This window comes from Rhincodon typus, chromosome 22 (assembly GCF_021869965.1).
Source record: "Rhincodon typus isolate 14 chromosome 22, sRhiTyp1.1, whole genome shotgun sequence".
NCBI classification, from domain to species: Eukaryota; Metazoa; Chordata; class Chondrichthyes; order Orectolobiformes; family Rhincodontidae; genus Rhincodon; species Rhincodon typus.
Window position 1 is genome coordinate 4,705,888 of NC_063353.1, and position 27,071 is coordinate 4,732,958.

General features: G+C 42.9%; 2 protein-coding genes across 2 annotated transcripts in view; one reads left to right on the plus strand and one right to left on the minus strand.

Annotated features, from left to right (window-relative positions):
- Positions 1-4,159: 4,159 nt before the first annotated feature.
- On the minus strand, positions 4,160-27,071 carry sspn (sarcospan (Kras oncogene-associated gene)). The gene is made up of 3 exons (XM_020525183.2): positions 26,706-27,071; positions 12,539-12,625; positions 4,160-5,123 (listed from the first exon to the last, which is right to left on the minus strand). The coding sequence occupies exons 1-3, from the start codon at positions 26,970-26,972 to the stop codon at positions 4,761-4,763; spliced, it is 717 nt and encodes a 238-aa protein (XP_020380772.2). The 5' UTR covers positions 26,973-27,071; the 3' UTR covers positions 4,160-4,760.
- Positions 26,741-27,071, plus strand: part of bhlhe41 (basic helix-loop-helix family, member e41) — a 34,790-nt gene continuing 34,459 nt past the window's right edge. The window contains exon 1 of the mRNA XM_048610470.1: positions 26,741-26,787. The gene's annotated coding sequence lies outside the window, so the exon portion shown is untranslated. The remainder of the gene's footprint in view (positions 26,788-27,071) is intronic.

The window sequence follows — 27,071 nt, forward strand, 5'->3', positions numbered from 1 at the left end:
TGTGTATATCAGTGTGTGGGTATATCGGTGTGTGGGTATATCAGTGTGTGGTTATATCAGTGTGTGGGTATCTCGGTGTGTGGATATATCAGTATGTGGATATATCGGTGTGTGGGTATATCAGTGTGTGGGTATATCAGTGTGTGGGTATATCGGTCTGTGTTTGTATCAAAGTGTGGATATATCACTGCGGGGCTAAATTGTTGTGTCGGTACATCAGTGTGTGGTTATATCATTGTGTGGGCATATCGGTGTGTGGATATCTCAGTGTGCGGGTCTATCAGTGTGTTAATAAATCAGGGTGTGGGTATATCGATGTGGGGTATATCAGTTTGTTGGTATATCTGTGTGTTGTTATATCAGTGTGTGGGTATATCAGTGTATGGGTATATCAGTATCTGAATATATCTGTGCCTGGATATATCAGTGTGTGGGTATATCAGTGTGTGCGTATCAGTGTGTGGGTATATCAGTGTGTGGATATATCAGTGTGTGGATATATCAGTGTGTGGATATATCGATGTGTGGATATATCGGTGTTTGGGTATATCGGTGTGTGGGCATATCAGTGTGTCGGCATATAGTGTGTCGATATATCGGTGTGTGGGTATATCGGTGTATGGGTCTATCAGTGTGTGGGTATATCAGTGTGTTAATAAATCAGGGCTTGGTATATCGGTGTGGGGTATATCAGTTTGTGGGTATATCTGTGTGTTGTTACATCAATATGTGGGTATATCAGTGTATGGGTATATCAGTATGTGAATATATCTGTGCGTGGATATATCAGTGTGTGGGTATATCAGTGTGTGGGTATATTGGTGTGTGGGTATATCGGTGCGTGGGTATATCAGTGTGTGGGTATATTATTGTGTGGGTATATTATTGTGTGGGTATACAGGTGTGTGGGTATATCGGTGTGTGGGGGTACATCGGTGTGTGGGTATATCGGTGTGTGTCGTAAATGCTGCTGGACAAGTGAGTTTTGGGAAATCACATAGGCTTACAGTGAAGTTAACAGTAAATTTGAATTGAGTTTGCAGATTGTTTGAAATATCTCAGTGGAACACACAGATGAAGGGAAAAGCACATTCTCACTGCGAGAAATTCACTGAAGGGAAATTCGTTGCAACAGTATTCGCCTGTGTCTGATTTAGGAGACTTGACATTTTTTTTTAAATCCCTTTCACTTATCATCAAATCCCTACAATGTGGTAGCAGGCCATTCAGCCCATTGAGTCTATACTGACCCTTCAAAGAGTATGCCACACTGCCCACCACCCCTACCCTATTCCTGTAACCCTGCATTTCCCATGGCTAACCCATTTAGCCTGCACATCCTTGGGCACTATGGGCAATTTCCCATGGCCGATCCACCTAGCCTGCACATCTTTGAAATCTTTCTAACCTTTCTTTTTGCCTAGTGTGATATAATTCACATTTATTTTTCTCATTTCGTGAACACTTTATACATTGTGTTAAAAGTACACTGGCAGCCTCTTGTGAATGTAACTAACCTCTGCAGTTAAAAGAAAACAAAGTTCGGATCAAACAAGCCCTGTTTCACTCTGGAAAATATGACTTGTCCCACATGAATATCAGCTGGGAACATGACAAAACTTATAGTGCTGTGGGGTGGGGTGGGTCTGTGTCAGAATCCTGAGCCAATCCAATTTTAAACAGTATCTTTGCATTACAAGCCCTTAATACACTTTTCAATGAGCCCAACATTATATTAAAAGACAATGACAGAAATCAGAACCAAAGTAAGTCCAACAGCTAATGTATACATTTGTAGAATTTTTATTTTTATAAATATTGTAGAGAGAAAATAAACCTTTTTAACACAAACATTAAGTAGAAAATTGCTTCAACAGATGTTAACAAAATGTCCAGAAAAAGCTCTAGCAGGATATTATCTTAAATATTATTTAATATAGCATGCAAGTATCGTTACAAAAGGACGAAGGTATTCAGGCAACAGTTTGTAAATTAACCTTAAGCAGTCTCATGCTTTTGTGTGTTTTAATTTGAAGGAGGTATTGGGAACATGCAATAGAAAAACACATTCCAATCCCATTACACAGAACACACAACAGTTAGTTCCAAAAAAAACGCAAATTCCAAATCATTGTGACTCAGTTGTTGAAAGTGTAATAAAATGAAGTTACTGTCAGAGTGGTTTTGTATTAAGCATTTCAGTACACAGTAACTGCATGATCATAAGTTTTATTTTGCATAATTTGCAGTGTGCAAACCTTTTCCTTCTGTTTTTTTTATATTAATTTTGTTAACTTGTGTTGGAACCTCATCTTAAAAAAAACAATGAAATTATCACCCCCTCCACAACCAATGCATCTTTCCAACTTGTAAACTAAATGCCTTGGCTCTTATTGAAAACCAGGAATAGGTAGAGTTATAAATAAAAGAACTCTGCTCGAGTTACGATTCTCTGGAAGATAGTTATAGACCTTGTGCTGATTTGGCCATTAATCCACTATTTTATCTGTTGAATTTTGCCCCCCTGGTTTGCTCAATGAAGTCTGTCTGCCACTTCCTCACAGCAACCTGAAACAGCCAAGGGAAGAGAAGGTCCCTGCAAAAGGGTTACAGACTCTGTTGTCCGAGGTCTCTGTGTGTTTGTGTGTGTGTGCATGTATACTTTTCTGTGTGTATGTGTCAACCTGTCTGTGTATGTCTGCCTGCCTGCAACTGCCTGAGTGAGTGTATGCACCTGCATGTCTCTTTGAATGTATATTCATCTACATTTGTGTGTGTGTGTCTTTCTTTCTGTGTGCTTCTGTACGTGTCTGTATGCATGTCTTTGTTTATATTTACCTGTCTGTGTGTTTGTATGTCTGTGTTTGAGTGTCTGTGTGTGTGTTTCTATGTGCATCTGTGTGTGTGTGTCTCTGTGTGAGTGTCCATGTGTGCCTCTGTGTGTCTCTCTCTGTGTTTGTGTATGTGTCTCTGTATGTGTGCCTGTGTGCATGCCTGTGTGTGTCTGTGTCTATGGCTGTGTGTCCATGTGTGTATGTGTGTTTGCATGTCTGTGTCAGTGTGTCTGTGTCAGTGTGTCTGTGTGTGTGTCTCAGTGTGTGAGTCTGTCAGTGTGTGTCTGTGTGTGTGTGTGTGTCAGTGTGTGTGTGCATCTGTGAGAAACTGCTGTTTCTTTCAGGCATTTACAGGTGTACATCCAAGTTTATAAGCAATTCTAACTGTTGCAAGGTGCAGATGGTGACCATGTGAAGGCACGTTCTAAATCAGTGGAAGTGCTTCAGCTGTTGTCTCAAATTGTAAGTGGATCTTGAACTAAGACTTTGCATTGACCAGTTCTTTGATATACAGGTGAGCTATGCTTTCGGTGTCCTATAATCAAGTCAAATAATTATCAATGCAAGCCTTTAGCAACTTAAAGGGGCACTGTTGACTTGCGAGTGGTTTGTCACTGACTGCATATCCAATGCCAATCAGAGATACCGAAATTACTATAGTACCTGGGCATTTTACACTCTGCAACAGAAAGGTGCCACTTATGGCAGGTCACTGAATTTCCAATCCTGGTCCTACCAGTCCGACTGTTCTCCCCAGGAAGGGTAGGATAACCTAATGGAGGATCACCAGAGCTGTTAGCTTGGGGCTCACTGCAGAGGTGTCAAAGTCCCACTAGCATGTCATTGGCATGTCCTGTCTTGCCAGGAAAGCACAGACTGGAGGAAACAACTCAAAATGGAGGGAGGAGTATGGGGAGAATGGGGCATGCACTTCTGCATTGTGCAGTCACCCCGAAACAAGGATTCCCAAACTAGGGATCACGGGCTCCAGTGGGACTGGCAGCTGGAATCTTTGGGATTGTGAGCCCTGACGCAGCATTGGCTGGCATAGAGTGCCAACAGTGGGAGACTCCTTTAAATAGCATTGTTTGTAATAGAGACCTTACTACCTGATTGTGTCAGCCTGAATCCTGACCAAAAACCCTAGGGGAAGGGAAGTGCTTTTTACTTGAAAACCTCTATGTTACAGACAGTTTATCCCTAGTGACTCTCACCCCCTCTCCTCATCCCCTCCCTCTCTTGGCAATTCCAATACCCAGCATCCCCCAACAGTCACCAACAACCCACCCCCCACCCCACTACCCATCTCTCCCCCTCCCCTCAACAGGCAAACTCCCCCCCTCCATCATTTCCCACAGGCCTGCTCTCCTCCCCCCAAGAACCACAGACCCGCACAAAGGGGTAAGGTCTCCGCAACCTTCAAACGTCAAAGTGGGGTCACACCAGGCAAACATTTAGGAAGCAACACCTGACGCCCAGTGCCGCTTAGCTCATTCCTCCCACGATGCAGGAATTAAGGCTGTCTGAGGAGGTGAACTAACAATGCTTTCATGACGATACCCCCTTCACAACTCAGAACCACAAGGTATTTGAACATGAAAGCTGTGAAACATTTTATAACTCAGGCCCTCATTCCTCGGTTCCGTGTTTCAGAAACCCTCTTGGGACTTTGAGACCCAAGTGTAGTCAGGCTTGTTTTTACTGCATGGGTGTGCAACACTGTAACACATAACCCAGTGAATACAAATACCACAGCTAACATAACCACACTTCCCTGCATGAGCACTTTGAAAATTGCACACATGTTCGTTTATACAATCAAGTTTTCTTGTTCAAAAAGTGGCGAATACTGGACAAATTTCTCACTCTTTCAATAAACAGGCTTCAGGTTTGATGCTGGGTGTCAACAGTTTGCAAATGTCCACACTATACTTTTGACTGCTGTTGGCTGGCCTTAAAAGATTGGTAGTACAGGCCAACAAAGAACACTTGGTATCTGTGTTTCCACATCACATAACAGGCCACAAGGCAGACAATGGCCAAGGTTAGGTTGAGGACCATCTGCAGGAGCAGGTAGAGTTTGATCGTCGTGGTGACAGACTCACAGTCGGTCACACCGTTGTAGTGGAAAGTGCGGGCGATCAGGTCGTCTGGGTCCTGTTTGCAGATGCAGTTTTCAAGGGTCATCTGGCAGCTGAATGTAGTGATCTGGTTATAATGGTGAGCAGCAAAAGCCACCGCTGAGATGCAGAGAATCAGGCTAAGAGCGCACAGCAGGAAGTACATCAGCTACAGAAAAAAAGGCCAACACATCCTCATTAAACATAAGCCGAGATTTAAGCCTCTTTAACTTAGCTTTATCGGTGTTCACCTTTGATACCGATTGAGGTGCAGGTAGACCATGATCTAAACAAATGGCAGACCAGATTCTGAGGCTGATCGGCTCAAACCTGTTGCCACGTATTTTCTTACTATCCATCCTCAGGATATGGCTGGAAGGTTTTAATGCCGCCCCCGCCCCCCGCCAAATATGTACTTTATTCATCAAATTTGTAAAGGTTTATTATGTTCAAGTTGAACCTTACATAAAGTGCAAACCAGAATTTGTGCCATAGACACTCTGATGAGGATCGCTCCATTTACAATTGAAACAGAAAACAGGAGCAGGCCATTCAGCCCTTTGAGCCTGCTCCACCATTCAATATGATCATGGCAGATCCTCGAACTCAACTTTCTCCCCTACCCTTTGATGCTTTTGAAATTTAAAAAAAAATTATCTTCTTTTCTTGAATATATTCGAAGAATTGGCCCCCACAACCCTCTGTGGCAGAGAATTCCACAGGTTCACTACACTCTGAGTGAGGACATTTCTCCTCATCTCAGTCCTAAATGGTCTACCCCCTTCCCTGACACTGATTCCCCTGGTTCTAGACTCCACAACCAACGTCCTCCCTAACAGTAACTTATAGTTGCAATCATTGTTTCATGTCTAACATACGGCTTTGAGGGTTTCCATCCCTTGGTATAATATGGTGAGAGCACCTTAGACAGTAGCTTTGTCCAATACCAGTGATCACACCAAGCTTTAATGTGTTAGAGTCATGGAGTCTTACAGCATGGAAACAGACCCTTTTGTCCAACTTGTCCATGCCGACCAGATATCCTAAATTAATCTAGTCCCATTTGCCAACATTTGGTCCATATCCCTCTAAACCCTTCCTATTCATAGAAATCAGAAAACTAACCAGACTAACAAGGTCTGAAGCTAATTAGTTCGCACACACACAAAGGCTCTCTCTCACACACACACAGACACACACACACACACACACACACACACACACACACACACACACACACACACACACAGCAGCATGACTTTGTTGCTGTATGTCATTTAGACATTGAGAGGTTCATGGTCGTCTTATGATGTATAACTGACTGACAGTATCTCCCCACACCTAAATAAGCACATCCAGAGAAACTTCACTGATTTTAGCCTACGTCAGTATAATGCATGCACAGGAAGATAGAAATAACAAGTATAAACAACAGACATGTTTTGGTCAGGCATATGTAGTGAATGATTACCTGCTCTCAAATTACCCATTAGAGTTTGATAACTTTTGAAGTCCACTCATCTTTGCTTTGTCAATATCAAGCAGTCAATTTCTTCTCCATTTAATTCTAGAATTTGGAATACGCCATTCAGTCATGGACAGCTCGTAGCACTGGGAAACCAGTAGCTTTCTGCTAGGCCCAGGAGAGTCCTTCACTGAAATGGGGAGCCTTCATCAACAGTTGATGTTTATCTGCACGAGGGAATAGGCCCTCGTGCAGAATGATGGAGCTACTCAGGCAGAACCTCAATAAAAACCATTGCAGATACCTCTCTCTCTCTCTCTCCAGGCCTGATTTACAAAGGCCCATTCCGTAACTTTTATTACCCCTTTCACAGGGGCAATTGGGAAGATATTGTTGGGCTTTCTTTCTGAACTTGCAGTATGCACAATGGAGTTGAACCATATGGGGGTGTTACAGAAAGGGAGCAGGATTCTGACTCAGTAACAATAAAGGGCACACTAGGGCAGTGTGTAGGTGGAAGGGATCTTGCAGCAGTGGTGTTCCTGTGAATCCATTGACTGTGTCCTACTCAGTTGGATTGGTCACAGGTCTGTCTAAGGAGCCTTGGTCAGTTGTTGCAGTATATCTTGTAGGTGGCACACACTGCTGCTCTGGGTACCAGTGATGGAAGGAGTCAATGTGCAAGGTGGTAGCTAAAATGCCAATCATGTGGGCAAAAGGCTTCATCATCATATGAATGGGCTTGTTGGTCTTTCTCCAGTGGACTTATGAATTTTCGATTTTTCAAGCCAGATCTCCACCTTTACACATTGTCATCAGTTTGGGCTTGAAAAGACTTGTACAGCAACTGTTTCTGGAGCTCACACAAACACTGACAATGTGGTGGCTATTCTCAGCAGCTAGGAAATAACCAGGGACCCATGCAGGACACCAGATGCTGACCAGTGCCTGTAGGGAGCAAGGCTGTGTGAGCCTGCTGACACGGCCCCTTTGTTTTCCACAGGGCTAAATATTTTCACATAGCCTCAGCGTTCCCTCTGATGGACCATCCTCACTGGCCTCATTCTGAGGAGACTGCAGACACCGAATGCTCATAAGCAGGCACCTTTGGGAGAGCTGGGGTCCTGAGGTTGTAGACTTGCTCACCGAGCCGGTGGGTTTAGTTGCAGACATTTCGTCACCCTGCTAGGTAATATCATCAGTGCACTTCTGGTGAAGTGTTGGTGTTCTGCCCACTTGTTATTTATATGCCTCGGTTTGCTGGGGTGTTTGGTATCACTTCCAGTTCTGTTTTTCAGTGGTTTGTATATCGGGTCCAGTTCAGTGTGTTTGTTAATGGAGTTCCAGTTAGAATGCCAGGCCTCCAGGAATTCCCTGGCATGTCTCTGTTTGGCTGTTCCAGTGCGGATGTCCATTCTTGGTCTGCTGCATTGGAGCAAAACATCTTTTGGCATGCAATTTCCCTCTCGTATTTGTGGTGACGGTTGTGGGCATCGTTGACCATAACCCTTATCATTTTGCGGCTGTTCTGTGCGGCTGTTCTGTGTCTGTGGATTGGTAATATTCTATCCTGGGCCCCAGCTCTCCTTCTGTCCTGGTTCCTCACCTAAAAGCGCACTTGATTCCCGGTCAGTGTTCCAGGATCTAGGAACCTAATTATTATGGTCGACCTGTTTTCTTGAAGCGGATAGGCCCTCAGGACACTCCCAAAAGTGCTTCACAGCCAATCAAATACTTCTGAAGTGCAGTCACACTGTTAACATGAGGAAACATTACAGCCTATTTGGGCACAAGAAGATCGCATCAACAGCAATGTGATTCATGAAAGGGCACTCTACCGATGTTGGTGAGGTGGAAGCCTTGGCCTGTACACTTCACACAGTGCAGTGGGGTCACCCCATGGTGTTCTCTCAAAGATAGCTCTTGCTGTTGTAGTTTAGATTGACCAATGTTCTTAACTTTCCTTTCCTCCCTTACATAGGAATTCTGTACATAGTGGTCTTCCCTTCAAGCCCCCTCCATCTCATGATCCAGTTGAAGTCTACAGCTTACTCTGTAGAGAATGATATGTCTTCATTTATCAGAAACCATTCCAATGGCTTAATACAACATTAAGCCACTTCTAACTTGTGCAGTAAAACACAATGAACTTGTGCTGAAATCACTACATAGTCAACCTGCTGTTGTAAAATAAATTCTGGCTGTGAGCACCAGATGCTTTAACTGGTTGAAGGTGGTGTGTTAAGGTCCCACAGCTAATATGCTTAATATTAGCCCAGGCAGTGAAGTGCCTGTGACTGTAATATATGGATATGTCAGGAGCTGTAACTAGTATCTATTGGATCTTTCAGTGCTGCATTACCCAGCTCTAAATTTTCATAATATGAGACACACATAAGTATTACCCTTTCAGGTAGGAATATCCTGCTGAAGGCAAAGATTCATAGGCTGCCTTCATTAGTCAAGGCATGGGGTTTAAGAGCAGGGAGAGTATACTGGAATTGTATAAAACCTTAGCTAGAGTATGGCGTGCAGCTCTGGAATCCTCTTTCTAAGAGATTTGTGATAGCACTGGAGAGGGTGCAGAGGAGATTTACCAGGATGTTGCCTGGGCTGGAGAGTTTCAGTTATGAAGAGGAACTGGATAGCCGACATTAAAAGCCTGAGGAGGCACATGGTAACCCCCTTGTCTTGGCCAAGTTTCCAAATGCAGCAGGTCTGGCCTATTTTCGAGAGACAGAGTGACCCTGGGGAGAAACCAGATCACTGCCAACCTGAAGCCCCACTGGTCAGGCATTCTGACCATGACACTTTCAAAAAAAAACTTATTCTAAAAAGAAAGGCTTGCATTTATACTGCCTTTCACGACCACAGAATATCCCAAAGTACTTATCAACTGGTGAATGAATGACTGTTTCAAAACGCAGGCACTGGCTGTAATACAGGAAGCACGGCAGCCTATATGTATACAGCAAGTTCCCACAAACCTTAACACGATCGTAATGGCCAGATAATCTATTTGAGTAATGCTGACACATGCAATGGCCAGGGCACAGGGAGAATGCTGGGGTTTCAAATTATGCCATAGAACTTTTTTTACATTGACCGATAAAGCAGAACCTCAGTTTATCATCTCATCCAAAAAAAATGGCACTTCTGAAAGTGCAGCACGCATTCAGTGGCTGTAAAAGGAGTGTCAGTTTTGGTTTTAATGTGTCTGAAGTGATACTTGAAATAATATTCTGACTGGCACACAATGGCACCTGGGCTGGCACCTCTCTTTCCCTGAGCTGTAGAAAAAAAAACCTATGCAGTTCCCTCTTCTTCATGCCCACCAAGATGGCAAATATCACTAGTATTGTGGGTGGCATGGTGGCTCAGCGGTCAACCAGGGACCTGGGGTTCGATGTCACCCTTGGCAGAATGTCTGTGCGGAGTTTGCACACTGTCCCCGTGTCTACATGGGTTTCCCCCGGGTGCTCCAGTTCCCTCCCATAGTCCAAAGATGTGCAGGCTGGGTGAATTAGCCATGGAAAATGTAGGGTTACAGGGTTAGGTTGGGGGTGTTTGGGATCTGGGTGAGATGCTCTTCAGAAGGTCAGTGTACACTCGATGGGCCAAATAGCCTGCTTCTACACTGTAGGGAGTCTATGATACTATGAGGATTACTGTCTCTCTACAAGAACAATTGGCCAAGAGAGATGACACAAAGGCTGGTGTCGTTTAAAATTGCACTTGCAAAACAGAAAGCAAGAGCACAAATCACTTTGTGTTTTGCCACATTCTCTTTCAATACATTTAAGACACAAATGCAAGGATTAGCGAGCAACTTGTATTTATTTAACAACAGCAGCAGAAATTGCTGGAAAAGCTCAGCAGGTCTGGCAGCATCTGTGGAGAGAAATTAAAGTTAACATTCCTGGTCCAGTGACCCTTCCTCAGAACTTGTAATTATTTGGTGTCTTCATCATAGTTGGGACATTTCAAGGTGCACTAGAAAAAAATAAAATCCGACCCTTAACACAGAAGGAAGTAATAGGATACGGAGTGGGTAAAATTCTGGGTTTTAAGAAGCATAATCAAAGAAGAGAAAGCTTAAACAGTGAAGAGTTTTAGGGGGAGAGGCAATTCTAAAAAATAGCGCTTGGCCAGCTACAGTATAGCTGTCAATGGTTGAATGAAAGAAATAAAGTTCATTTTGTGTTTATATGTTTTGGAACACTTTTTCCAAATAGTGCATGACATATGTTCCTATCAGTTTAAATAATGAGCTCTGCCAGGAATAAAACATCTCTTCATGCCTCAACTGGAATGTCACGTAATCTAGCAGTTGCTTTCCTTCTAATTCCAGGTAATTCTCTTTGCTTCTCATTTCATCGTTTCTTGGTGGAGAGGTGATAAGTGTTAGTCAGGTTCAAAGTCTCTGGTCAATTTCCAATCCACTTGCATTCATTAACAAAACTGATGTCATGGATCAAGGACTTGACTGTCAGTACCTCATTAAATCATGTATTCATTTTGCTTTAAAGGAACCACTGTTGTGTTAATCTAGCAGATATGTTAGTGTTCTGGACCAAAACAATATACTATTGAAAAACACTCAAATTAGAATCCCTACAGTGCAGAAAGATGCTATTTGGCCCACTGTGTTTACACTGAGTCTCCAGAAGAGCATCTTACCCAGGACACACCCTATCCCTGTAATTACCAATAACTAATCCACCTAGCCTAGGATGTAAAGGATGCGGGAAATAATTACAAAAAAATGATCCATGGAATCAGACTTCAGTTGCAAAGATAGGCTGGAGAAACTGGGGTCATTCTCTCCAGAGAGGAGAGGTTCAGAGGGGATTTACTAGAGTCATAGAGTCATACAGCATGGAAACAGACCTTTCAGTCCAACGAGTCCATGCTAAACATTATCCCAAACTAAAGTAGTCCCACCTGCCCGCTCCTGGCCCATATCTCTCCAAACCTTTCCTGTTCATGAATTTATCCAAATGTCTTTTAAAGGTTGTAATTGTACCCACATCCACCACTTCCTCTGGAAGTCCATTTCACACACGAACCACCTCTGTGGAAAAAATTTGCCCCTCATGTCTTTTTTAAATCTCTCTCTCTCACCTTAAAAATGTGCCCCCTAGTTTTGAAATTCCCACCTTAGGGAAAAGACAATTACCATTAACCCTTTCTGTACCCTCATTATTTTATAAACTTCTATAAGGTCGCCTCAGAGATGGTCAAAAATCACAAGAGGTCCAGACAGAGTAGACAGGAAGAAACTGTTGCTATTAGGAGCAGGTGGTGAATGAGTGGGAACACATTTATGATGGTCATTGAAAGAAGCAATGGTGACATGAGGATCAACTTTTTCCCAAAGTTAGGATCTTTAACGCACTGCCTGGGAGTGTGGAGGTGGCAGATTCAGACGCACCCAACAATGAGAAATTTAATAACTGTCTTAAAAGGACAAGATTTGCAGGGGAACAAGGTAAAGGCAGGAGAGTGAGACTGCTGAGGAGCTATTTCAGTGAGTTAGAATGGACATGATGGAATGAATGGCCTCCTGGACTGTAACCATTCCATAATTCAACAATAGAGGCCAGTGTAATGCTGTAACATAGATGAATGTCCTGCAGGAGGTAAGTTTCTATTTAGTCACCAGGAATGTGCTATTGATAAATCTGTCCACCATGTGAGATTGACAACCAAACTTTCTAAAGATTTATTAAATACTTCATTACTTTTATCACCTCTAGTGATGCTCCAATTCATATCGTCACACCTTACCTTGTGTAGAAAAACAGGTTATCTGCCTGGAGAACTTCAACAACTGATAGCAACAAATTCATCAGTGACAGCCCAGTCTATTAAATTTAGTGATATCTCACTCGATTGAAGAGTGGACAAACTTGCAAATAGATAGAACTGAAAACAAAAAGTGCTGGAGATCACAGCGGATCAGGCAGCACGCAGGCAAAGAAAGTAAGCTAACGCTTTGAGTCTAGATGACTCAAATAGATAGGCTGTTATCAAGCCCCATTGCAACTCGGGTTAGTGAAACTGGAAAATGTACTGAAGAGATTGTGACTTGATTTCATCTGTCATCAATTAATTACCTTTATGATAAACTGTAGTGTTGTCTTCTCATTGACCTGGTAAGTGATGCAGTACATGTAGAATCCAAGTAATGCAGCCACACAGATCTGGAAAGTAAAAATTCCGTGTGAAACATGTAGACTGTTCTTTTCTTTAAAAGGTTCGTCATAGCTTATTACAGAATATTACTCAGGCATTCTTCACACTGCAACATTACAATAAATGTTCACACTGATTTTGTGCCAGCAGATAAGCATTCTTTCATATGTACATTAGGCAAACAATATTTATATCGGACCCAATGACTAGAACCTCAATGTTTACCTTTGGTACAATATGCTTTAATTAATAAGTACTTTGTTCAGAATAAACGTTAATCAGTTATTAAATATTCTCCTTGACAAGTAAGGTTGTGCATAATTTAAAATTGTGATTGATGTTTTATGTCTATTTTATGTGCAACATTTATGGGGATACATAAACAGAAAGATATGACTGACTATTAGTGACCTAAGCAAACCATCCAGCCCTTGAGATCCTAAGATCTTTTGTGGTGACATGTATACTCACTCTGAATGCCAGGTCAATTCAAATTAAAATCCTCAACCAAATCCCTAAACACACTCAAAGAAATTCAAAGTGAGCAGCATTTCCCCAGGTTCTTTCTCACTGTTATCCAGAATTACTGAAGAATCTGCTCTACAGGTCTCCCTGCTCTTGTATGCTCCTTCGAGAGGCCCTTCATAAAGCGTCAATGTTAGAAATGACCACCAGTAATCTTTCCTTGGCTGAGGTTAAAAGATGCCAACCCCAGATGGCGTCCTGTTCTGAGCTTCCAAAGCACTGGTGAGAGAAACTGTTTGTAAAGCTGAGAAAACTCAAAGGAAGTGCCTGAAAGCATCTGCCAGGAAACACTGCAACACTGAAACAGTTTAATTTTCCTTCTGAGTGTGACGGCCACGTTATCAAAGTTGGCAGCTCTTCCCCTTCCATGCTGGCCTTGGCTGAACCTGCGGTGAGCTATCTTCTGGAAGAGCTGTGCTGACCAAATGGAACGGCCGGGTGAGCCGCTTCAGAGAGCCTATATGTGAATGTTCTTTCCTCTGTTCTGAATTAAAAGCAGCTGAACTTCAGAGGCTGAACAGAAAGTGCAAATCTGTTCCTTTGGGCCCCCGGCCCCGGGGAAACATTTGCCTCCAGCTCACTATCTGCTCAGGGATAACTTTGATCTGCCCCTCCTTAGGGAGGTAACCACTTTGCTGTAGGAGGTCCAGGGACAGAGAAAACTGGGGAAATCAGGCCTGATTTTAAAACAGTCATAGAGGTTTACAGCGTGGAAACTGGCCCTTCGGCCCAAATTGTCCATGCCGCTCAGTTTTCGCAATTAATCTAATCCCATTTCCCTGCATTTGGTCCATATCCCTCCATACCTATCCCATTCGTGTACCTGTCTAAATGTTTCTTAAATGACAAAATTGTACTCGCTACCACCACTACCTCTGGCAACCCATTCCAGACACTCACCACTCTGTGGGAAAAAAATTGCCCCTCTGGACCCTTTTGTATCTTTCCCCTCTCACCTTAAACCTATGCCCTCTAGTTTTATTCTCCCCTACCCTGGGGAAAAGCTGTTGGCTATCTACCTTATCTATGTCTTTCAAAGGAGGTCAGAAGTTGATACTTGTGTGCCCTCACCCACTCTCATGCCTCCTGAGAACCCACTTACCAACTCATCACTGTCACTCACCCTTCGACAGCCCAGCCCATGGCACCTACATGCCCAGTCATCCAAATACACTCTGCATTGGCACTTTAAGTGACCATGATGTTATGGGAGGAAGGTATGTATTGGCATGAAGGATAGGAAGGGCAGAGAACTGGATTTGTGAGCATGGCGGAAGGATTGAGAGGAGACTAGAGAAGATTTAAAACGTAAGTAAATAATTGGGACGAAGCCCCAAGCAGCCCAAAGGGAAACTTTTAACCACCGCTGCACCTCTGTGACTGTCACTGAGGTATCTCTGGGGGAGGTGGGGGTCCAGTTCCTGCACTCCCTAGAATGCAAGATATGGGATTGATAGAGGAGGTTAAACTGTGAGGTCTGATCGCAACAACTCATCTTGAACAAAATCCAGCCACCTGCACCCCTCCCCTCCCCACCCACTCTCTGACAAATGATCAATTCTTGAATCTGACTGGATTATAGGGAAAGGGGATTTGAAATACAAGATTAAGTGTGACAGTCTTAGAGCAGGAAGCAGGACAAACTTCTTCACACAGAGATTGTGAGGTGGAGGAATTCATTTCCAGGAACAGTGGCTGGGACAGGGGCTCTGCTGATATTTAAGATTAGATCAGGGGTGGCATGGTGGCTCAGTGGTCAGCACTGCTGACTCGCAGCACCAGGGACCTGGGTTCAGTCCCACCCTTGGGTGACTGTCTGTGTGGAGTTTGCATGTTTTTCCACCTGGTGCTCTGGTTTCCTCCGAAGTTGTGGTTGGTGGCAGACGTTGGCAAAGAGGACACACAATTAGATGGAGTGGCCATGCTAAATTACACCATGGTGTCTAGGGATGTGCAGGCTAGGTGGATTAGCCATGGGAAATGTGAGGTTATGGGGAAAGGGTGGGGCAGGTGGGATGCTCTTCGTTGGCTCGGTGCAGATCGATGGGCCGAATGGCCTCTTTCTGCACTGTAGGGATTCTGTGAATCTAGACTGAACAGCTGGATGAAGGGAAGTGGGATATTAGGAAAGGCCAAGTCAGTAAATGTGATTCAACTGATTTGCACCTATGGAGCTATCAATTGGATGAGCCGAACAATCTATTCTGAGGTCGTAACTTCTAACTTGGCAAAGCCAACTGTTAACAGGAGGTGGATAAGACCCATGAAGGTCAAAGCAGACAAAATCCCCAAGGATGGAAGCCCTTCAGTGTAAGGGAAATATCATGGGCGATAATTTAATCCAGAAACATCTATCTGTGTGTTAGCAGCAAAACAATCAGGGATTGGCACAGATGAGTCAAAGTGGTTGAAGTAAATGATGCAGCTACCTCAAGGACTGAATTTTTCTCATGTTCCTATCCCTTAAACAGACAGGGCCTGAGTATTAATGTCAGCTCTGTCTTCAACTGCTACAAACATATCGAAATGCTATGATAATGAGAAAGTCTGGGCTATTGTCCAAATGAAAATGAACTCTCTATTCTCCGTCCCAACAAGATCCTAAAGCCACACTCAGTACAATCGGATGTTACAATAAGTGAAAAACATGACAAAACATGGAGTCTGTTAGAGAGCTTTGTTGAAAGCGTTCTCAGAAATTCCAGGCTGGAAGACTGGGTGGGTGGGAGTTGTGGTTCAGGGTGAATCTCTTCCCCTTGTATCAGAGCAGGAAACAGGCCCATCTTGGGATAAGCGGGAACTGCACAAAGGTTAGATTCACGGACCTGAGGCCTGGGCCAAGAAATTTCTGGAACAAAAACAATTAACATTTTTAATGAGGAGACATTTTGAACCTTTAAAGTCGCAATGTCCTTTGACCCAGAACTGTAGCCTAACTTTGTAATTTCTTTAAAGACTCTGTGAAATCTCTCATGTTTTTATTCTAAGGAAGTGCCAGAAGGACTTTTAAGAGTTTCCATTGATTGTAAAGAAGACAGTAAATAAGAAATAGGAACAGGTGTAGGCCATTTGGCCCCTCATGGCTGATCTGACATTCCTCACATCCGCTTTCCTGCCTTTTCCCCACAACCATTGATTCCCCGACTGATCAAGAATCTAGCTATCTCAGCCTTAAATAAACACAAGGACTCTGCCTACAGCAAGAAGTTTCAAAGACTACAACCCTCTGAGAGAAGAAATTCCTCCTCATATCAGTCTTAAATTGACTGTGCCCTCTGGTCCTAGACTCTCCCATGAGGGGAAATATTCTCTCAGCTTTCATCCCGATTACCTGCTGTCCCTGTGTGTTGCATTTGTGTTTCATGCACAAGTTCCTCCAAGTCCTTTAGCACTGCAACTTTCTGCAATTTTACTTCATTTAAATACTATTGTTCTTTTGTTCTCTCTTCCAAACTGAACAATTTCACATTTTCCCACAGTATACATCATTTGCCAACTTTTCACCCACTTACTTATCAATATCTCCCTGTAAACTGCTTGCATCCCTTTCACAACCTCACTTTCCCCTTTATTTGTGTCGCCTGCAAAGGGACCCATTGTAATAATAACATTGGATAATAAGAAACACTGGTCTGTGTAAACTGATGACCCTTGAACCACAAGTCATGCTGACAGGAAGGAAGTTAATGAAAAAGCAATCTTGCTAACAGAATTCCTGGGAGGAGGATAAGCCAATCATTGTCAGTAGATGTTCTGTTTGGCAGAAAAATATCAGGAGCTCCTGGAGGCACTGTGTATAAACATCTAAAATCTGGCAAAGTGTGTGAGCAGCTCGGAGATGTTAAAGAACTGGGTGCTTTTCGGAAGTGGCCAAGGAGCTAACAGGGGTGTTACTGTTTGGTCATTTGAAAAGACATTCTTAAAAAGCTATATCATCAAGATTCATAGAATCTCTATGGTGTGGAAGCAGGCCATTTGAGTCCATACTGATCCTCCAAAGAGCATGCCCCTGCCCTATCCCTGTATCTCCCATGGCTTATTCACCTAACCTACACATCTTTGGACTGTGGGAGGAAACCCACACAAACACAAGGAGAATGTGCAAACTCCACACAGACAGCTGTCTGAGGGTGGGAAGTGAACCTGGGTCCCCGGTGCTGTGAGGCAACAGTACTAACCACAGAGCCACTGTGCTGCATTGAGAGAGGGAATGTTTGTAGAAGTGTGCTGAGCCAGTAATAATGTTGGTTTTGACCTGCGCTTCATGAATAAGGAACAGCACGTGTAATTACAAAGCTTCATGGTGCCACATTTGTATAGGAAGTGATGGGATGCTGTGGTTGCATTAGTTACATCAATAATTTAAAGGCAAGTTACTTTATTTAAAATATCATGTGCTGTTCAATCACTTTTAATTGTGTTGATTCAGTTTCCTGCTGAAGTAAAAGTTGTAAGAAATTGTATCTGGTTGGTAATTTCTTCTTTACAGGTTATTGAATAAGTCTGGCTAGCGTGGTGTACAAGGTAGAATAACAGGAGGCTGGAAGAACACAGCAGGCCAGGCAGCATCTGGAGGAAAGGAGCAGTCAACATTTCAGGTATTACCCTTCTTCAGGACTGGATGTGGGGGGTAGGGGGAGCTGCAGATAAAAAGGAGGTGGAGGGGTAGAGGTGGAACGGTGGTGATAGGTGGACACTGGTAGTAGGTACGACCTGGTTGGTCGATGGGAGGGATACAGTTGCCCCAAGGAATCACAATGTTTAGCTATGGGACAAGATTCAGAAGATTAAAGCTAAGCAAAAATGCAAATGGAAGAAGATAAGGGAAACATGCTGTGGGGGACAACAGTGTGTTGTGTGAAACCATATCCACTCTGTACCAATGAGTTGCAGCAACAACAAAGTCCTGTCTACAACTCCATCAATTACCAACCGTAAATTAAGTTCCATTCATGATCACACAAAAAGCTGTCATTCTAGCAAACTAGTCATTAATGGTGATAGGACAATCTCATACTCATTATTATAAAATAATAGTTAATCCTTATAGGAACTTTATCTTATTAGAATTCATTAATCTTTATTATATAACTATCAACGTTAATTTATTACTGGTTCAATAAATCACAAACATGAGATTAAAGTCCTGCACACACGTTTACAAAATAATAAAGGAATTGCATCTTCATTGCTAGTAACCATACTAACACCACTATCTTTAAACTCGAGACTGACAGGTTTTCCAGGTTAGAATTCTGGGGAGAAATTAACATCCGGAACTCTCAACATTAAGTTATGGTGTTTTGGTAGTGACGCTATTATATTTTTCTGTCTTTGGGCATTCTGGAAACCACGGCCACATTCTGCCTCCCCAGTGGTAGGCAATGGTCCAAAATGGGCTTTCCCACTTCAAAGATTCATCATACTGTGTTGCATCACATTGCATAAACTCTGAAGAACAGTAAGAGGCCATTCAGCCCAAATGGACTAGGTCAGCATTATGGTCCAAGTGAGCCTGTTTCTACTATCTTCATCAAACCCAACAGCATATCCTTCTAATTCTTAACATCTGATGTGTTTATCAAGTTTGTCCAGGAGGAGATGCTGACTCATCAGTGGAGTGAGTTGATGTACTAGGACACGGACTCAAATCCTACCACAGTAGCTGGTAGAATTTAAAGTAAATTAATCACAAAAATCAGGAACTGAAAATTAGTCTTAATAAAACCATCAACCTGAAAACTATTGTCAAGAAAAACCCATCTGGTTTTCTACTGCCCTGCACAGGGATGAAATCAGCCATCCTAATGTGATCTGGCCTATTGTCTGCCTCTGAAATGGACGCTTAGTTCAAGGGCAGTTAGGGATGGGAAACAAATGCTGGCATTGCCAATGACACCCATATCCTATGGACAAATTTTTTTTAAATGCTCCTCAGTTCCTCTACTCCATATGTGAGCGATTCTGTGTGTGTGTGTGTACGTGTGTGTGCGCGCGTGTGGATATGTAGGTAATTCTGAGTGTGTATGGATGAGTAAGTGATTCTGTGTGAGTCTGTGTGAATAGATACGAGGTCCTATATGTAGTGAGTGAATGTGTGTGTGTGTGTATGTGTGTGTGTGTGCGCGTGTGATTGATTCCACCTTTGTGCGACTGAGACTGAGGGGCATACACAACCACCCACACACTCTCCTCATGGGAAAGCAGGATTATTCTCCTTGATAGTCAGCCTAATAGTGACTCGCATACTTATTTGAAATCTGCCAAGGCCAGCTTGGAGTGCGTACTGCCACAGGGTGAACCAAAATCAGCATTAGTTAAACTCAGCTCCTTAGCTTGTCCCAGTCTCATCACCTCGATTGGATTTGGTGCCTAGTCTGCATCTCTCCATATCTTCTTCTTAAACCAACAAAACAGGTTTTATTATTTAGCAATGCTGCCTGGCATCTAAGTTATAATTTATTTTAAGTGATCAATTTTGTTTTGCTTTTGAATTGTTTAGTGTTTCTGAAATTCCCATTTACTATTGTGCCAAACCTTATCATAGTCATACAGCATAGAACCAGACCCTTCGGTCCAACCAGTCCACGCCGAGCATAATCCCAAACTAAACTGGTCCCACCTTTCTGCGCTCAGCCCATATTTCTCCAAACATTTCCTATTCATGTAATTATCCAAATGTCTTTTAATCATCGTAACTGCACCCACATTCACCACTTCCTTTGGAAGTTCATTCCACATGTGAACCACCCTCTGTGTAAAAAATTCCCCTCATGTCTTTTTAAAATCTTTCCCCTCTCACCTTAAAAATATGCCCCCTGGTCTTGAAATCTCCCAACCTAGGGAAAAGACACCTGCCTTTCACTTATCCTTCTTGATTTTATGAACCTCTATAAGGTCACCCCTCAACCTCCTTCACTCCAATGAAAAAGGTCCCAGCCTATACAGCCTCTCCCTACAATTCAAACCTTGTGCTCTGATATATTTTCATGTATTACCTATAAATGTTTACCTTAACTCTGTGTTGTTTTTGATCAGTTGCAGGGTTACAGGGTTACAGGAATAGGGTAGGGGTGTGGGGCTGGGTTGGTTGTGCTTCAGAGGGATTGTATGGACTCGATGGGCCAAATAGCCTGCTTCAACACTGTAGACTCACTGATAGTTTACTCTTAGTGAAAACAGAGACAGTCGCAGATTTAAATTTCCCTAGCCATGTACATTGAACCCAACTACATGAAAAGCACTAACTACATTCTCTGTGCAGTTTCTCAGTCATCCTCCAGATGTTCTTGCAATCTATGAGATCATTTCACTTAATAAACCACTACCAAATCACCAGTTTGACGAATTAAACCATTAACAAACTACAGCCAATCCCCCACTAGGGGTAATGCAATGATAACACAAAGTAAGGGAAAGAGGGAGGGACCAAATCTAAATGGAATTGGAAGGAGAAAGAATGTACCCCAGGCTCTGTGGAGCCCAGCTATGTTGAGATCTTAGGTACCTTTCTTAAAGACACAAACATGGAGCAAATTTTCCCAATTGCAATTCAGGGATCACACAGAAGTTGCAGCAGAGCAACAGGCCATTTGGCCCAACAAATGCATGCTTCACACAAGTTTCCACCCACTCTACTTCACCCAATCCAACTTGCATGTCCTGTTCTTTTCCCCCACTCAGGTTACTGACCTAGCTTCTCATTAGGCTTTTATTTACTTGTTCATAGAATGTGGCCATTTCTCACCCATCATCAACCATTGAACTGAATGAGGCCTGCTAAATTACACATTGACCAGGCCAGGTAAGATTAATGGATTTCTTCCCCTCAAGAGTATTCATAAACCAGACAGGTTTGTATCAACAATCAGATACAGTTTTACTCCTTACTGAGACTAGCTTCATATTCCAGGTTTATTAATCTAATTCAAACCCCACCACCTACTATTGCAAGTCCCCAGACCATTAGCTTCAACTTCTGGATGAATAACTCAGTAATATTACCTTCCTACATTCTGCAACGACTTGCTACGGTAGAATATTCCACGTTTTTACTACTCTCTGTGTGAAGAACTTTCTGTGGAGCAAATGTAATTGGTTGAGGGAATGTTGCATCCATCAAATTTTTCGGTTCATAAGATTCATACAGCGCAGGAAAAGCCCTTCAGCCCGAGTCTGTACTGACACGGCTACCACTAAAAGTGAGCTAATCCCAATTCCCTGCACTTGTCCCATATCCTTGAATGTTATGATATTTGAACTGCTCTTTCAAATTTTTTTTAAAGATTGTTAAGGTTTCCAGCCTCACTACCTTCCCAGGCAGTGCATTCCAGATTCCCACCACCCATTGAGTGAAAATGATTTTTCCCAAATCCCACCCATTATCCTAAAACTATGCCCTCTCGTGATTAACCCCTCAACTGAGGGGAAACAGCTGCTCTCTATTCACCCTGTCAATATTCCTCATAATTTTATACATCTCAGTCATGTCCACCCTTAGTTTTCTCTGCTGTAAAGGAAACAATCCAAGCCTACCTAGTCTCTCCTTACAGCTAAATTTCTCCATCCCAAGCCACATCCTGGTGAACCCCCTCTGTACCCCCTCTAGTGCTATCACATCCTTCCTATAGTGAGGTGACCAGAACTGCACACAATACTCCAGCTGTGGCCTGAACACGCTCTGTACATTACCTCCTTGCTCTTATACTCTGTGCCACGACTGATGAAAGCAAGTGTCCCATATGCCTTCTTAACTATCCTATTTCTGTGCTCTATTGACTTCAGGGATCTGTGACTGATTACTCCAAGATCCCTCTGTTCCTCTAAGCTACCCGGCGTCCTGCCATTCATGAAGTACTCGCTCATCTTGTTTCTTCTTCCAAAGTGCATCACCTTGCGCTTGTCAGGGTTAACTACCATCTGCCACTGGTCTGCCCATCTAACCAACCCATTGAGATCTTCCTGTAAGGAAGATCCATTCAGGAACCCAGAAGGTTCAATCCATTCCAAACTCTTCCAATTAAAGCCATTAACATTGTGATTCCTAACCCAAAATGCTTTGTCTCCCACTTTTGTTCTCTTCAATGGTTATCGGGGTAGTTTGTAATGCGTCATTCAACATGCAAACACATCAATCATAGTCTTATTGAGTGGCAGAGCAGGCCTGAAGGGCAAAATGGTCTAATCTTGCTCCTTATTCATATATTCACAGGTTGGTGCAAACTGCCTGGCCTGTAAAAATCTCGAAACCTGCAGAAATCAGCACTGAAGTTTGGCTTAGGTGGCAGCATGAAGTGGGTGAGACTGAATCAGCCATTTGCTTTGCTTCCTCTTTAGGCAGGTTGCCCGTTTGCTCTCACCGGCTTTGTACCATTTCCCCGAGACCACTTTCACTCTTAAACCTCATTTAATGTCACACATGTGTTTTAGAGCTCACCAACTTGCCTTTTCTATTTCCTCCCAATCTTTCTTACTTTCAAGATGGGTGAATAAGCCAACCTAAGACAGAAGAACTAAAACTATAGAAGCAGCAGATTCCTGTGGACTGGAAAACGGGATGTTCTCTCCCTGTCCATCTGGAAGCTCCATGTCACAGAGTGGTTGAATCTTAAGCAGGTGATATTTTAAGGATATTCTGGCTGCAGGAATAACAGCTAGTTCGTGCCAAAGCATCAGCCAGTTTGTACCTTCAAGCCTTCCTACTGCAAAGGGGAGTCCCTGACTCATTACATTTCTGTCAAACTATCGTCAGTATTCTGAAACACAAACAGAAATTGCTGGAAAAGCTCAGCAGGTCTGGCAGCACCCATGGAGAGAAATCAGAGTTAGCATTTCGGGTCGATTTTGCTTCTTCTTCCTTCCTGTTGCATTACCACGGAATCGCTTCCATTCCACAATGACAAACCTGTTTCCCTTTGCGTGATTTGTTTTTAAAGTTAGAACAAGGAGTGTGTCAATATTTACAGTTGATGCACACACACAAACATTTGAAAGCAACTGCTGTGCAAAGGAATAGCTTGTAGCTGCCCAGTCTGTTTCCACTAGGATCTTTATTTCAGTTCATATGCGGAATTGGGTTTCCTCCCAATAGTCTGGGTTGAACTTCAACTAAGGTCCCAAAGGGTGAAAGAACAATGGAAAAGATTGCAATTATTTATACAAACCTCCTCTAGCATCTTGATGCCCACTGTATTTTGTTACAAATGAAAACTTATTTTAGCCAGAACTTCTTTTTTAAAGTTTTTGACCTCTTATGACCTCCAGCCTGATATTTTTGTATTATGTTGGTTAAGTGTAATCATTAATTCAAAGTTCAACCTTTTCTCTCTCCACAGATGCTGCCAGACCTGGTGAATGTTCCCAGCATTTTCTGTTTTCAATTCTGATTTCCAGCATCTGCAGGATTTTGTTTCCTGTAAACTCTCCTCACTTGACAATTACACTCTGAGTGTCACTTCACAGAAATCTGATTGTGACTCTTTAATGGGACCTCTTAGATGCACAGTTAATATTGTATGTCACATTCTGGGACTCCCCTTATCCTTATAAGCAATGTATCATTTGACTTGAAGAATTGTAATTAATCAAAGATCAAGTAAGCAGTTACTTAGTCGTTTTTTTTAATTTAACCTATTTTTCCTAATCAACCTGTTCAAAGATGTAATTAAACAGCTCTGAAGCAGGTGGGATTTGAACTTGTACCTCCTGGTCCAGGGGCAGGGACACTACCACTGTGCCAAAATAGCACCCCCTGTATACCATGACATTACTCACTGTTTATTAGATAATCTACTGTTCATGAAAACAGTTATTGCTAAAACACAGAATTCTGCTGCTACAGGATAACTAGCTATTTTCTATTTAACATTGTCACATACTGCTGGAGCAGATAGGACTTGAACCCAATCCTCCTGGCCCAAAGGTATGTACACCACCATTGCACCATAACAGCCCCTAAAAAACTGTTGTATGTAACTTAAACTGTCCCTTTAAGGCCACCTTTTAAAGGTTAATTACATCCCAGTTACTACTAGTGAAATCTGAGATGACCAACCAAATCAAATCTACTCAGCCTCTTAAAATTTTAAGATATCTTAAAGATTTAAGATTTCTTGGCTACTGCAAGAAAACTGTCACTGTGAAGAAATTACATTTGTAAATAATCATAGTGCAGGAAGTCACACAGTGTTATGGGAATAGCTCAGTGGAGACCTGTGTGAATTTGAAAAGAGGCAGGTGGGAGCTTTGGTTAAATTTTAATTTCATGTTATGTAGAGCAGACCTCAAAATATCATCCATTATGCTGGATAACAGCTTGACATTATTATAGAAATAGTTAGTAGCTTTCTGCTGAATACTGTGTCATGAAACAAGACAAACTAACAGTAGAAGTCTAATTAATAGACAATATGAAGCAGTTGTTAGAGATACGTACTGGTTACAGAGTAGCCATGAAGAGGTCCATGTTAATACTCAGGCCACATAAACTCAAGTCTCACCATGTTATCAGGTAGAATTTAAATGTCTAAATCTTGAATTGACAGCTAGTCTCAATAATATCATTTCGGGAAAGAAATCCGGCCTCCTTACATGGTCTTCCCCACATGTGACTCCAGACCCAATGACCATAAGGCAGAGGAGCAAAATTAGAACATTCAGCCCATCAAATCCGCTCCACCACTCAATGAGATCATGGCTGATCTGATCATCCTCATCTCCACTGTCCTACCTTTTCTCCATAACCCTTGATTCTCTTACTGATTAAAAATGTACCTCAGCGTTAAATACACTTGACAGCCCCCTGTGGTAAAGAATTCCACAGATTCATTACCCTCGGAGACAAGAACTTCTTCCTCATTGGTTTTTAAAATAATAAGGGGTATAGATACGGTGAAAGGCCCCTAAAGTAGGGGATTTCAAGACTAGGGGGCATAATTTTAAGGTGAGAGGAGAAATATTCAAAAAGGACATGAGGGGCAACCTTTTTACACAGAGGGTGGTTCGTGTCTGGATGAACTTCCAGAGGGAGTCGTGGATGCAGGGACAGTTACAACATTTGGATAAGTACATGAATAAGAAATGTTTGGAGAGATAAGGGCTAAGTGCAGGCAGGTGGAACTAGTTTAGTTTGGGATTATGGTCAGTATGGACTGGCTGGACTGAAGGGTCTGTTTCTGTGCTGGATGGCTCTGTTAAACGGGCCACCACTTAGACAGTAAGCCCTCTGGTTCTAGACTTTCCCACATGGGGAAACAACCTCCCCACATCTACCCTGTCAAGTCCTCTAGGAATCTTATGTGTTTGATTAACGTTGCCACTCATTCTTCTAAACTGTAATGTGACTGACTCTTAAGTACATTTTGAAATGGCCAGCAAACTACTCATTTCGTGGGCAATTAGAGACTGCCAACAAATACTGGCCATGTTAGTAACACCCACATCCCATGAAAGATTTTAAAAAACAAAAAAAAAATCCATGTTATACAATAGCAGAAATCTAAAATTAATCCCAGTGAGTCAAGAACAACTGTGTGTCTTCAGATGTAGCAATGTGGGCCAAAGCAGACAGATATAGATCAGTCCCTATTGTGAAGCTGTATGTTATAAATTCCAGCATCCACATTTCTAATGGAAAGTGCGTACATGAACGTGTCACACTGAAATCTCACTCGGCTGGCGCTGAAGTGCTTTGAATACACTTCCATTCGGGTTTTCAATTAAGTTGGCAACATGTACCTGCAATTGCAGGATTTTTGATTATGTCAGCGTTGCAAACAAGTGGAACGGACTGGTTGCAAAATGTACTTCGTGTTTAATTGTAAAGAATGTGATCGTTTTATGCATTGAAGCAGAGAGCAATATTGTAGTACCGCCCCCACTCCGCCCACTGTCAAGTCGAAAACTGAGCTGAAGTTTCACGTAACTATTATTATTCACCACTATTCGTTTTCCAAATCCCTGTAAGGGAGAAAGGCTGCCAAAACATATCTGACTCTTTCTAAACTCCAACTGTTTCGTTAGTTTCCTAAGACTTGCGAAAAGTTACAATAGTTAATTTTTTTGTGTACAAAGTGGACTGACAGTGGAGTCGTTTTTTTTGTGTGGCCTGACAGTAACCGAAAGGTTATCTTAAAAGTTGGATGAAGAGTAACCTCCCTTTGGAAGCCCTCCCACGATGGTGAAATATTTGAGCCAGCGCCCTGTTGAAAAAAAATGCTCAGTTTGCGCCTGACCTGGCTCCTGTACAATGTAACAGTTTAGTTGCGGGGGCTATTAGTCACAGCAGCAACAGTGTATCCCTGGCGATTGTCACAAGACACAATGTATCCGCCGTTATGTTTGCAACAGCCCTCGGAAAAAAAACACCACCCCCCCCCCCCCCGGCCCCCTCAGCGGTGACCACTGCAAATGCAAAGCAACAACTGGTCTGGCATGGATCCGGTTTGGATAAAGCAAGATACGGGAGTTCTGAAGCAGACATTGCAAAAGAAAAAGGCGGTGATTTGTATATGGGGAGGGGGATCTATTTTAAAACAAACAAACACACACACACACACTGCTTACAATGATGCCAACCCAATACGGGGTGTCCCTGGCCAGCAAAGAGGAGCTGATAGTTTTCATTATGAAGGCGACCACCGCAATGGTAATGCCCAGGACCAGTTGCAACAAGGCGATGAGGATGGGGAAGCGGCAGCCGCAGCATTTGTGAGAGTCTTCCTCGCTTGCCGCTTTGCTTTCTGCTGGCCTGCCCTTCTGAGGGTCCGCTGCTCCGCTCTCCCCGCCGCCTCTGCCCTGCTTTCTCTCCTTCTGCTTTCCGTCCGCTCCCATTGCTTTTCTTCCCCCCTCCCTTTCCAGCAGCTCCCAACGAGACGCTGTGTGTGTGTGTAGGGCGTTGGTGCTGGCGAATCGATTCCTTTTGGACAAATA

Bases quoted from the DNA above. Each gene is read 5' to 3' on its own strand.
- sspn (XM_020525183.2), bottom strand. From the start codon at position 26,972: ATGGGAGCGGACGGAAAGCAGAAGGAGAGAAAGCAGGGCAGAGGCGGC. The intron at 12,626-26,705 runs GTAAGCAGTGTG...TTTACTTTCCAG, and splicing joins CGTATTGGGTTGGCATCATT to ATCTGTGTGGCTGCATTACT. The intron at 5,124-12,538 runs GTAATTAATTGA...TTTTTTCTGTAG, and splicing joins CACTACAGTTTATCATAAAG to CTGATGTACTTCCTGCTGTG.